This window comes from Mus musculus, chromosome 8 (genome assembly GCF_000001635.26).
Source record: "Mus musculus strain C57BL/6J chromosome 8, GRCm38.p6 C57BL/6J".
NCBI classification, from domain to species: domain Eukaryota; kingdom Metazoa; phylum Chordata; class Mammalia; order Rodentia; family Muridae; genus Mus; species Mus musculus.
The window spans coordinates 43517850-43529075 of NC_000074.6; the positions used below are offsets into that span (position 1 = coordinate 43517850).

Consider the following 11226-nt stretch of genomic DNA (forward strand, 5'->3'; position numbering starts at 1 on the left):
GAGCCCTGTGATCCATCCATTAGCTGACTGTGAGCATCCACTTCTGTGTTTGCTAGGCCCCGGCATAGTCTCACAAGAGACAGCTACATCTGGGTCCTTTCAGTAAAATCTTGCTAGTGTATGCAATGGTGTCAGCATTTGGAAGCTGATTATGGGGTGGATCCCTGGATATGGCAGTCTCTACATGGTCCATCCTTTCATCTCAGCTCCATACTTTGTTTCTGTAACTCCTTCCATGGGTGTTTTGTTCCCACTTCTAAGGAGGGGCATAGTGTCCACACTTCAGTCTTCATTTTTCTTGAGTTTCATGTGTTTAGGAAATTGTATCTTATATCGTGGGTATCCTAGGTTTTGGGCTAGTATCCACTTATCAGTGAGTACATATTGTGTGAGTTCCTTTGTGATTGTGTTACCTCACTCAGGATGATGCTCTCCAGGTCCATCCATTTGGCTAGGAATTTCATAAATTCATTCTTTTTAATAGCTGAGTAGTACTCCATTGTGTAGATGTACCACATTTTCTGTATCCATTCCTCTGTTGAGGGGCATCTGGGTTCTTTCCAGTTTCTGGCTATTATAAATAAGGCTGCTATGAACATAGTGGAGCATGTGTCCTTCTTACCAGTTGGGGCTTCTTCTGGATATATGCCCAGGAGAGGTATTGCTGGATCCTCCGGTAGTACTATGTCCAATTTTCTGAGGAACCGCCAGACTGATTTCCAGAGTGGTTGTACAAGCCTGCAATCCCACCAACAATGGAGGAGTGTTCCTCTTTCTCCACATCCTCGCCAGCATCTGCTGTCACCTGAATTTTTGATCTTAGCCATTCTCACTGGTGTGAGGTGGAATCTCAGGGTTGTTTTGATTTGCATTTCCCTGATGATTAAGGATGTTGAACATTTTTTCAGGTGCTTCTCTGCCATTCGGTATTCCTCAGGTGAGAATTCTTTGTTCAGTTCTGAGCCCCATTTTTTAAGGGGGTTATTTGATTTTCTGAGGTCCACCTTCTTGAGTTCTTTATATATGTTGGATATTAGTCCCCTATCTGATTTAGGATAGGTAAAGATCCTTTCCCAGTCTGTTGGTGGTCTTTTTGTCTTATAGACAGTGTCTTTTGCCTTGCAGAAACTTTGGAGTTTCATTAGGTCCCATTTGTCAATTCTCGATCTTACAGCACAAGCCATTGCTGTTCTGTTCAGGAATTTTTCCCCTGTGCCCATATCTTCAAGGCTTTTCCCCACTTTCTCCTCTATAAGTTTCAGTGTCTCTGGTTTTATGTGAAGTTCCTTGATCCACTTAGATTTGACCTTAGTACAAGGAGATAAGTATGGATCGATTCGCATTCTTCTACATGATAACAACCAGTTGTGCCAGCACCAATTGTTGAAAATGCTGTCTTTCTTCCACTGGATGGTTTTGGCTCCCTTGTCGAAGATCAAGTGACCATAGGTGTGTGGGTTCATTTCTGGGTCTTCAATTCTATTCCATTGGTCCACTTGTCTGTCTCTATACCAGTACCATGCAGTTTTTATCACAATTGCTCTGTAGTAAAGCTTTAGGTCAGGCATGGTGATTCCACCAGAGGTTCTTTTATCCTTGAGAAGAGTTTTTGCTATCCTCGGTTTTTTGTTATTCCAGATGAATTTGCAAATTGCTCCTTCTAATTCGTTGAAGAATTGAGTTGGAATTTTAATGGGGATTGCATTGAATCTGTAGATTGCTTTTGGCAAGATAGCCATTTTTACAATGTTGGTCCTGCCAATCCATGAGCATGGGAGATCTTTCCATCTTCTGAGATCTTCTTTAATTTCTTTCTTCAGGGACTTGAAGTTTTTATCATACAGATCTTTCACTTCCTTCGTTAGAGTCACGCCGAGATATTTTATATTATTTGTGGCTATTGAGAAGGGTGTTGTTTCCCTAATTTCTTTCTCAGCCTGTTTATTCTTTGTGTAGAGAAAGGCCATTGACTTGTTTGAGTTAATGCTGAGTCCTGCACAGCATATTTTAGGGATTAATTCATTTTTACCCTCTTGGTTATGCCAACTAAAGAAATTGTGATAACCAATAAAATAGTAAAAAAACTAATGAAGTAAAAAGCCCAACTAGAATTTGGGACATGCAATGGAGGTGGCCCACTGTCTAAACTACCTCCATGGCCACGTAGTTGACAGTCTGGTGGTTCCCATGTGTTAGTACAATGGCAGTGGTTTTTATTGTTGCAGACTCCTTGCATATGGCATAACTTGGTTGTACAGTTACTTACCAGATCAGACTTGCTGACACACTTTCTGTCAACACATATATGGTATGGAGCACAAGCTGTGCCATCGCTCACAGCTCCAATATCATCTATGGTGATCCCAAAATGATAGTCCATAGTCCAGCAGGTGACATTACTGAAGTGAGTATAATGCACTGTTTCATGGTTTCTCCTTTGGGGAAGTTGTATCACATTCTCACACTGAATTCGCCCACAGAGTACATCCGCGAGCTCGCATATTTTATACTTAGAGCTATCATTGCCACAGTTCCCAAAGCGGTCACCCCGTCTGTTCATTTCCATGTAGCAAATTTCATCTGCACTTCTACTTCCATTGCCAAAAATCTTCCGACACTGCTCATCACGTTGATGACATTCCATTTTATAGCAATAGCCCTCACCACTGCAAGGGATTCCGTCTGCTTTATACACATCTCCTGGACACTCAGCTGAAGTTCCATTGCACCACTCTGGAAGGTCACACTCATTTTTCTCTTCTCTACACACAGTGCCTGTTTTAAGGAACTGGCAATCTTGGCAACAAAGTCCAAAAGCACATTGAGCACCAGGTTTGAGAACACAGTCGCTGCTACAGCAAGGATCTTGTAAACAGGATTCAGTGCTCCCACAATCACACTCCTCTCCTTCTTCAACCACCTTATTCCCACACACGGTCAGGTTTGTTACTAGTGCTTCTGGAATATCATATAAGCAACTTCGTTTGGTAACAACTGAATACATTTCTTCATAACTACAGTTGCTGAATTTTGGAGAATTTGTTTTATATGGGGCCATTAGACAGTCTTTTAACCCACAAGTACATCCAATTCCATCATGTTTCATACCCAAGTTATGCCCCATCTCATGTGCTACAATGTGTGCCATGTCTGACATTACATCAGAAAGGAAACTGCTAACTCCACAATTATAAGGTGTACAAACGTCAGCTAAATAAGCTAACCCTAAATATAAACCATATCCCTGTCTGACTAAAAGGTGTATGATATCATGTCTAATGCGATTGCCAAACATGTTTTGCTTCCAAGTACAGAAATCACCAAGGACTTTAAATATACTGAGTTCTACATTGATATAGTTTTTTTCATTCCATATTTCAAGAGCAGTTAAAACCACATCAGTATCTATTTGAAGATAATAACCATTTACTCCATTGACTATTTGCAACATATCTTGAATACAAGTTGTGATATTGTTATTTCTATGAACGTATTGTTTATGGTCTATTACTACAAAATATTCAATAAACCTGTGGTGGGTCCACCAATTCTCATGGGGAATTTGTAAAAGTGTGGGGGCATTGCGTTCTCGTAGCTTCCTTTGTTGTGCTATTTCCTCTTCTGATAACCCACATCTCATGGGAGATGGTTCTGAATCCCCATTGTCCATTTTGTAAGCCAGATGTTCAAATGTTGACGTTGAGCTCTTGGGCATGATTTCATAAGTTGTGCCATTTATCTCTAGTGTGCCTTGCAAGCTCCCAAAACAGGTGTTGAGAATGACCAGGGACTCTGGGTCTTCATCCACATAGCCATGGTAATAGCAGTCATTCGGCACAAAAGGGCGTTGTTCAAGGAGATCACCTTGCTGAGTATAAGTTAATAGTATTAAGTTTCTGGACATCAAGTTTTTCTTGGGTTTCATAGTGATTATGTGTCTCTGCCCCCCAATGTTCAGGCTATAGGACAGCCAACCTGGTGAAGTATTATTTCCTCTAGTGACAGTGACCCTTAAAGGTGTCACTACTTCTGGAAGGCTACTGTACTTAGCATGCCCAATTGGTGACCATGCAGAGAAGAAGAACATCGTCCACAGGCAGAACTTAAGGAACATGTTCCTTTTATGGACCAGGACCTTAGCCCCACTCACTATATCCTATTAGAGAGCCAAGGAGGAGTTTGAGAAGTTCTTGGTGTCCCAGTCCTCACTTTGTGTGGTTGCAGGCAGCACTGGTGTCTTCTGACATGGTTGAGTCATAATAGAGGCAGGGCTAAAAGAAACAGACACAAGTAAGGGCAAATATAGCCATTGGTAAATCATGGTCAAGTTAAGTTAGATGGCATAACTGCAGATAATGTGTTAAAATCAATTAATCTTTTTTCCAAGATGTTTAAACAATGCAGTTCTATTTTTCCTTTAATTTTGTAGTATACACTTCTGTAAATATATTTCTACACTTGAAGGAGTGATTGTAAATATATTTCTAAAGCACTCCTAGTTTAATATACTGAAACATTTTAATTAATTGTCCTTATCTATACATTGTTTCAGAATATTCTAATTTCACCCTATCCACAACAGTAACTGTATATTTTAAGAATGCCATTGGTTTTATAAACAGAGTCATGGAAATTGTTACTCTCCTCAATCACTGTCCTGCTTCCTGAGCACACTTGACTGTTTCTTTCTGTCTTACTCTTATCATTTCTTTGGTAGTCAGAAACTTCTCTCAGGCAGAAAACTTTTGTCATTTTTCTCTTTTCATATGCTTGTTTTCATATTGCTGTAAGTGAGTGTGAACTATAGTGTTATCATGAACCTCATGTACATGTTGATATTTGTGGAAAGGTCACAGTTCATCCTGGCTGGTTAGTCTTCAAGAGCTATGCATCTCGTTAGTGCAATTATTACTAAAGCTTAGTATTTCATATATTTATTACATTTTTGTGCTTTTATAAGAATGTGTGTATGCATATAAGCATGAGTGTATATGTGTCTCTGTATATATGTGTTTGTGTGTGCATTTCTGTCTGTATTTAGAGAAGCCTACAGCAAGTTTTGGATCTCACTCCTAGGCCATCATTCACCTTGTTTCTCAGCACAGAGGCGATCACTGACATGGTTTTCTCTAAAGAGGGAAGAATTGCTCACCAGCAAGCCTTAAATACCTGCATATTTCTGTCATCTCATGGTTGGCATTTCTTATTTTTTTCCTTTTTTTATTGGATATTTTCTTCATTTACATTTCAAATACTATCACAAAAGTCCCCTATACACTCATCCCCGCCCTGCTCCCCTACCCCTATCCCCTGCTCATTCCCACTTCTTGGCCCTGGCTTTCCCCTGTACTGGGGCATATAAAGTTTGCTAGACCAAGGGTCCTCTCTTCCCAATGATGGCCAATTAGGCCATCTTCTGATACATATGCAGCTAGAGACACGAGCTCTGGGGGTACTGGTTAGCACATATTGTTGTTCCACCTATAGGGTTGCAGACCCCTTTAGCTCTTGGGTACTTTCTCTAGATGCTACATTGTGGGCCCTGTGTTCCATCCTATAGATGACTGTGAGCATCCACTTCTGTATTTGCCAGGCACTGGCAAGGCCTCACAGGAGACAGCTATATCAGGGTCCTTTCAGCAAAATCTTGCTGGCATATGCAATAGTGTCTGTGTTTGGTGGCTGATTATGGGATGGACCACCAGGTGGGACAGTCTCTGGATGGTCCATCCTTTGGTCTTAGCTCTAAACTTTGTCTCTGCAACTCCTTCCATGGATATTTTATTCCTTTCTTAATTTTCTTGTGTTTTGGAAGTTTTATCTTGGGTATTCTACATTTCTGTGCTTATATCCACTTATCAGGGAGTGCACATCAAGTGACTTCTTTTGTGATTGGTTTACCTCACTCAGGATGATATCTTCCAGATACACCCATTTGTCCAAGAATTTCATAAATTCATTGTTTTTAATAGCTGAGTAGTACTCCAATGTGTAAATGTACCACATTTTCTGTATCCATTCCTCTGTTGAGGACATCTGGGTTCTTTCCAGCTTCTGGCTATTATGAATAGGTCTGCTATGAACATACTGGAGCATGTGTCCTTATTACATATTGGAACATCTTCTGGGTATATGCTCAGGAGAGTTATTGCTGGATCTACTGGTAGTACTATGTACAGTTTTCTGAGGAGCCGCCAGACTGATTTCCAGAGTAGTTGTACAAGTTTGCAATCCCACCAGCAATGGAGGAGTGTTCCTCTTTCCCCACATCCTTGCCAGCATCTGCTGTCACCTGAATTTTTGATCCTAGCCATTCTGAGTGGTGTGAAGTGGAATCTCAGGGTTGTTTTGATTTTCATTTCCCTGATGATTAAGGATGTTGAACATTTTTTCAGGTGCTTCTCAGCCCTTCAGTATTCCTCTGTTGAGAATTCTTTGTTTTGCTCTGTACCCCTTCTTTTAATGGGGTTATTTGAATTTTTTTGATTTCAGCTTCTTGAGCTCTTTGTATATATTGGATATTAGTCCCCTATCAGATTTAGGATTGGTAAAAATTCTTTCCCAATCTGTTGGTTGCCTTTTTGTCTTATTGACCGTATCTTTTGCCCTACCGAAGCTTTGCAATTTTATGAGGTCCCATTTGTAGATTCTTGATCTTACAGCACAGGCCATTGCTGTTCTGTTTAGGGATTTTATTCCCCCTTTGCCCATATCTTTGAGGGTTTTCCCCACTTTCTCCTCAATAAATTTCAGTGTCCTTGATTTTATGTGGAGGTCTTTGATCCACTTAGTCTTGAGCTTTGTACAAGTAGATAAGAATGGATCAATTCACATTCTTCTACATGATAACTGCCAGTTGTACCAGCACCATTTGTTGAAAATGCTGTCTTTTTTCCACTGGATGGTTTTAGCTCCCTTGTAAAAGATCAGGTGACCATAGGTGTGTGGGTTCATTTCTGGGTCTTCAATTATATTCCATCGATCTACCTGTCTGTCACTGTACCAAGACCATGAAGTTTTTTTCACAATTGCTCTGTAGTACAGATTGAAGTTAGGCATGGTGATTCCACCAGAGGTTCTTTTATCCTTGAGAAGAGTTTTTGTATCCTAGGTTTTTTTGTTATTCCAGTTGAATTTTCAAATTGCCCTTTCTAACTCAGTGAAGAATTGAGTTGGAATTTTGATGGGGATTGCATTGAATGTGTAGCTTGCTTTCGGCAGGATAGCCATTTTTACTATATTATTCCTGCCAATCCATGAGCATGGAAGATCTTTCCATCTTCTGAGATCTTCTTCAATTTCTCTCTTCAGAAACTTGGGGTTCTTGTCATGTAGATCTTTCACTTCCTTAGTTAGAGTCACACCAAGGTATTTTATATTATTTGTGGCTATTGTGAAGGGTGGTGTTTCCCTAATTTCTTTCTCATCCTGCTTATCCTCTGTGTAGAGAAAGGCCACTGATTTGTTTGAGTTACTTTTATATCCAGCTACTGTGCTGAAGCTGATTTTTAGGTTTAGGAGTTCTCTGATGGAATTTCTATGGTCACTTATGTATACTATAATATCATCTACAAATAGTGGTATTTTGACTTCTTCCTTTCCAATTTGTATCCACTTGATCTCCTTTTGTTGTGGAATTGCTCTGGCCAGGATTTTAAGTACTATATTGAATAGGTAGGGAGAAAGTGGGGCAGCCTTGTCTAGTCCCTGATTTTATTGGGATTGCTTCTATGGCTGCCATTTCAAACACTGTCAACTAATAAATATTTCACATAGGTTTTGGTGATTTCTTCTCATGTCTGTATTCCTTTGCAACATTCATTTTACCAAACGAGCTTTCTCTTTCTCTCTTGTCTTGTATCTTTAGTGTATTACTATTTTGAAAAAACAATTAAGGAACAAGATACATTACATATACAGTGAAGTGGGGAAGAGCCTTGAGCACATGGGCACAGGTGAAAATTTCCTGAACAGAACACCAATAGCTTATGCTCTAAGATCAAGAATCGACAAATGGGACCACATAAAATTGCAAGGCTTCTGTAAGGCAAAGGACACTGTCAATAGGACAAAATGGCAACCAACACATTGGAAAAAGATCATTACCAATCCTACATCTGATAGAGGGCTTATATCCAATATATACAAAGAACTCAAGAAGTTAGACTCCAGAGAACCAAATAACCGTATTGAAGAATGGGGCACAGAGCTAAACAAAGGATTCACAATCAAGGAATACTGAATGGCTGAGAAGTACATAAAGAAATGTTCAACATCCTTAGTCATCAGGGAAATACAAATCAAAACAACCCTGAGATTCCACCTCACACCAGTCAGAATGGCTAAGATGAAAAACTCAGGTGACTTCAGATGCTGGTGAAGTCGTGGACAAAGAGGAACTCTTCTCTATTACTGGTGGAATTGTAAGTTGGTATAATCACTCTGGAAATCGGTTTGGTGGTTCCTCAGAAAATTGTACATAATACTAGCCGAGGACCCACTAACACCACTCCTGGGCATTATCAGAAGATGTTCCAACATGTAATAAGGATACATGCTCCATTATGTTTATTGCAGCCTTATTTATAATACCAGAAGCTGGAAAGAACCCAGATGTCTCTCAACAGAGGAATGGATACAGAAAATGCAGTACATTTACACAGTCGAGTACTATCTAGGTATTAAAAAGAATGAATTTATGAAATTGTTAGGCAAATGGATGGATCTTGAGGATATCATCCTGAGTGAGGTAACCCAATCACAAAAGAACACACTTGGTATACACTCATTGATAAGTGGTTTTTAGGCCAGAATTTCAGAATAACCACAATACAATTCATTAACTACATGAAATTCAAGAAGGAAGATCAAACTGTGGATACTTTGAAGGGGGAACAAAATACCCATGGAAGGAGTAATAGAGACAATGTGTGTAGCAGAGACTGAAGGAAAGACCATCCAGAGACTGCCCACCCATATACAATCACCAAACCCAGACACTACTATTGTGGATACCAACAAGTACTTGCTGACAGGAGGGTTATATAGCTGTCTCCTGAGAATCTCTGCCAGTGCCTGAAAAATAAAGAAGTGGAAGCTCACAGCTTACCATTGGACTGAGCACAGGGTCCCCAATGCAGGAGCTGGAGATAGATCCCAAAATGAGCTGAAGGGGTTTGCAGCCCCATAGGTGGAATAACAAAATGAATTAACCAGTACCTCCAGAGCTCCCAGGGAGTAAATCACTGACCATAGAGTACAGATGGTGGAACTCATGGCTCCCACTACATTTCTACCAGAGAATGGCCTATGGAGTCATCAATGGGATGAGAGGCCCTTGGTCCTGTGATGATTCTATGCTCCAGTGTAGGGGAATGCCAGGGCCAAGAAGCAGGAGTGAGTGGGTTGGTGAGCAGGGGTCAGGGGAAAGGGATATGGGAAGTGATTTTTGGAGGGGAATCCAGGAAAGGGAATAACATTTGAAATGTAAATAAAGAAAATATCTAATAAAAAATAAACAAAAAAAGTACAACAACTGATTGAGAGTTGATAAATAGGTTCATCTAGCTGCACGAATGCTTCAATCAGTATGTTCTTAGCAGTGCAAGGACAATATTCTATGTGGGATGCAGGAAAGTAAGAGTCTCTAGCAAATAAAATGATATCAATAATCACAAAAAGAAAAGTATTTCAAAATTAATGACTCAAAATATAGTAATTGGTTAAAAACCACACTTGAGAAATTGAGCAAGCTTAGTCATTCATTACTGTACACAATGCTTTTTAGCATCCACAACTTGAGAGAAAAATAAATTTTTTTGAATCTATAATTTGGTTCAACTATTACAGCCTAGATTTGACTTTGGCTCTCAGAAATCAGATTTTACCTTACCGTTTTCTCCTATAACTTCATCATATTAATAGCTAGCCATTTACCACCTAAGATCTCTAATTATTTAGGATGTTATGAATCAAACTAAAAACTTTAAAGTCACTAGAACAAAATAGAAGAGAGTGGAAATATTTAAGGAAAATAAATCACCCCCAAGCATGAAAAATTTGCAAGATATTGAGTTCTGTATGTGTTCAACTACTAATTATTCGTGCTTTTGTTGTTTTCTGAATGTTCAAAAGGCTTACCATCAGGTTGAGTGATGCCCATGTTCTTTTAATTGTTATTTTCTTGCTCATAAAACATTTTTACATCCTATCTCAGGAACAAAGGTTGTTGTTTGAGGATGCACAAGAGAATATAAGTCCTTCACTTGTCTCTCATGGAGTAAGTTCTAGATTCATGTGCCTAGCAACAGAAGCCCCTCCTTTCACAGAACCTGGCAACTCATGAGATTCTTCCCAATTGTTCCTCTACCACATCAACCAAAGTTATTTGGTTTCCACTTTCATGTCAGTAAATCCAGCTTCTTTCTCCTTATACACTATGCTCTGGTGTGTCTGGTGTGAGCAAATCTCATTTCCAAACTTGTATTTCTCCTCATATACTGTAAAACCATGAGAACTCCCTGTTATGTTTATTTTATTATTACTGTTCCATTTTATTTAGTATTGACCATAATAAGGAATACTCAAAGCACTTAACATTATGAAAAATAATTCCACTTCTTTTAAAATATATTATTAAGAATTCAATTGTCTGCCATTGGTTTTACCATTCTTAGATCACTGAGTAACCCCCCCAGAGACATTGAACACCTGCATATGTAGATGCATTGTCCATGTCATACAACTATAGCTTGGCATAGCTATGTGACATCTGAGTAAGATTATTATCATCTTTATTCTGGAAGCAAATAAGGTACTTTAAAGATATGTATGAAAGCTTGCCTGAAGATTGAAGTCTCCAGTTTACTATCATCTAGATTTCTCTATGTTATATGCCATAAGTATGTGGTATCAACATCAATAGTGTCTTATGATTAGTTGTAGCTTGTAACCAAAAACATTAGTAATAACCTGTAGTGATTGACAATAATTTCTGCAAACAGCTCCTGAAGATGTAATCTGTTCTCAATAATGGAGATTTTTGTTGTTGTTGTTGTTGTTGTTGTTGTTGTTTGTTTTTAACATTTTTTTTGTATTGGATATTTTCTATTTACAAATTTAAATGTTTTCTCTTTTCCAGGTCTCCCCTTTGGAAACTTCCTATCCTATCTACCCTCCCCCTGCCTCTATGAGGGTGCTCTCTGCCCCCCCCCCCAATCCTGCATT

The 11226-nt window shown here is 39.2% G+C and overlaps 1 protein-coding gene across 1 annotated transcript; it reads right to left on the reverse strand.

The window, feature by feature from the left end:
- Positions 1 to 2014: 2014 nt before the first annotated feature.
- Adam26b (a disintegrin and metallopeptidase domain 26B) lies at positions 2015 to 10288 on the reverse strand. The gene is made up of 2 exons (NM_001009547.2): positions 10141 to 10288; positions 2015 to 4271 (listed from the first exon to the last, which is right to left on the reverse strand). Exon 2 carries the CDS (start codon positions 4112 to 4114, stop codon positions 2015 to 2017), a length of 2100 nt encoding a protein of 699 aa, NP_001009547.1. The 5' UTR covers positions 4115 to 4271; positions 10141 to 10288.
- Between the last annotated feature and the right edge of the window lie 938 nt (positions 10289 to 11226).

What these genes read in the sequence shown, in the direction of transcription:
- Adam26b (NM_001009547.2), bottom strand. Translation starts at nt 4,114, where the DNA reads ATGTTCCTTAAGTTCTGCCTGTGGACGATGTTCTTCTTCTCTGCATGG.